Source organism: Phoenix dactylifera, unplaced genomic scaffold (genome assembly GCF_009389715.1).
Source record: "Phoenix dactylifera cultivar Barhee BC4 unplaced genomic scaffold, palm_55x_up_171113_PBpolish2nd_filt_p 000090F, whole genome shotgun sequence".
Lineage (NCBI taxonomy): Eukaryota > Viridiplantae > Streptophyta > Magnoliopsida > Arecales > Arecaceae > Phoenix > Phoenix dactylifera.
Window position 1 is genome coordinate 965,781 of NW_024067679.1, and position 1,720 is coordinate 967,500.

Consider the following 1,720-nt stretch of genomic DNA (forward strand, 5'->3'; position numbering starts at 1 on the left):
TATCAATTCGATGTACAAATGATCTATTTTAAGTAGATTTGAGTTGAACATAAATAAGTTTGGGTCACAAATCGATCAATCCATCTAGAGCTATTTATTAAATAGATTAAATTTAGATTTAAATCTTTGTACGGTCTAATTCATTTTATTTAATAATTAAGTCGAGTTATAATCCTTATAATCTATGTAAGGCTTATTTAATCTATTTTTATTCTATTTAATCCGATCTATTTAATTTATTTAATTCCGGTAATAAAGAGATTCCATTTAGATCAAGATTTTTGAGTTATTTAATAAATTGATCGGATTTGAGTTGGCAATTTTTGACAGAATCCAATCCAATCCGATTGCCGCTCCCAATCTCATCTCCGATTTTTTTATTTGAAAATATACTATAATACTTCTCCTCTCCGACACCGCCACGCCTTCTAACAAAATAAAAAGCTATTAAAAACAGGACAATCGTTTGACGAGTTTTAACGGCCGGATGAGACCGGATCTCTGCGGATGCCGTCGGATCCGTTATCATCCGACGTTCGAGATCTCATCCCACGTGTTATATTCCGCGGAATGGAACCAAGGAGAAAACCAAATATCCCTTCGTCCGCGCGGTTGCGGAGAGAAAACCGAGAAAAGCCCCGAAAAAGGCGAGAAGGGTTTGGGTTTTTTTGCTGTCAATCCCACCTCCTCTCCCTTATCTCGGTCTAATTTTCTCTCTTCTCTCCTCTCTTTCGCTCTGATCGGAGGGATTGGAGGTCGATCATGGCGACGGAAGACCGGAGGAAGGAGGCGGAGGCGGAGGTCGTCTACAAGACGAAGGTTATCCAGTTCCTCGGCCGCTCCACCCCCATCATCCTCCAGAACGACAACGGTCCCTGCCCTCTGCTGGCCATCTGTGAGCCCTTTCTTTCTTCCCCTCTATCGCATTTATTTTCTTGGATGCAGAAATGCGGCTGTCTTTCTTGCTCCGTTTGATGTTTTCTGTCTCTCTTCCGAGCGATTTTGATGGAAAAAATTGATTTAGATTGACCTAATTTGGAGGTAGTTTGGTTGTCTGGTGATGATTTTCTTGAATTTATGTTCTTTAGGTAATGTCCTGCTGCTAAGGAATAACCTTAATCTGAGTTTGGATGCGTCGGAGGTCTCGCTGCAGAAGCTGCTTTCTCTTGTGGCAGAAAAGCTGATTGATTCCAACAGCAACGTTCAGGTTACCATCCGTGGATTGATTGGAGATGGATGGGATGTGGGCTGCCATTCAAATTTGCGCTTTTGTGCACTAATTCTTTCTTTTTTCTGCATGCAGGACAAGGATGATGTGTATGTTAGCAACCAGCAACAGAACATAGCAGATGCCATTGACCTGCTGCCTCGTCTTGCTACTGGAATTGATGTTAATGTGCATTTCAGGAAGTGAGCATCAATTACAGCTCTTAACCATTGTCATTTTCACCTTACAAAGCTGCTATCTTTTTTTTTTAATAAATTTTTTATTGAACCCGATATTTTTGCTCAATTACGTAGGATAAATGATTTTGAGTTCACACGGGAATGTGCCATATTTGATCTCCTTGATATTGGTTTGTACCATGGGTGGATAGTTGATCCTCAGGTACTATTCTGTAACACTTGGATTTACTTTGGCTTTTTAAGCTTGTCTTATTTTCAATGTAATCATCTCTCTGGGTTGTTTGACCTATATTTTAAAGAAGCCTGTGTTCTT

At 40.0% G+C, this 1,720-nt stretch overlaps 1 protein-coding gene across 9 annotated transcripts in view; it reads left to right on the forward strand.

The window, feature by feature from the left end:
- Positions 1–587: 587 nt before the first annotated feature.
- Positions 588–1,720, forward strand: part of LOC103710635 (ubiquitin carboxyl-terminal hydrolase MINDY-1) — a 16,877-nt gene continuing 15,744 nt past the window's right edge. For 8 of the 9 annotated variants that reach the window (XM_039116405.1, XM_039116406.1, XM_017843685.3 and 5 more), the window contains exons 1-4: positions 588–895; positions 1,089–1,207; positions 1,304–1,410; positions 1,522–1,609. In XM_039116405.1, the coding sequence (XP_038972333.1) occupies positions 763–895; positions 1,089–1,207; positions 1,304–1,410; positions 1,522–1,609 (447 nt within the window). In that variant the 5' untranslated portion in view covers positions 588–762. The remainder of the gene's footprint in view (positions 896–1,088; positions 1,208–1,303; positions 1,411–1,521; positions 1,610–1,720) is intronic. The other variant, XM_008796451.4, reaches the window with a different exon arrangement.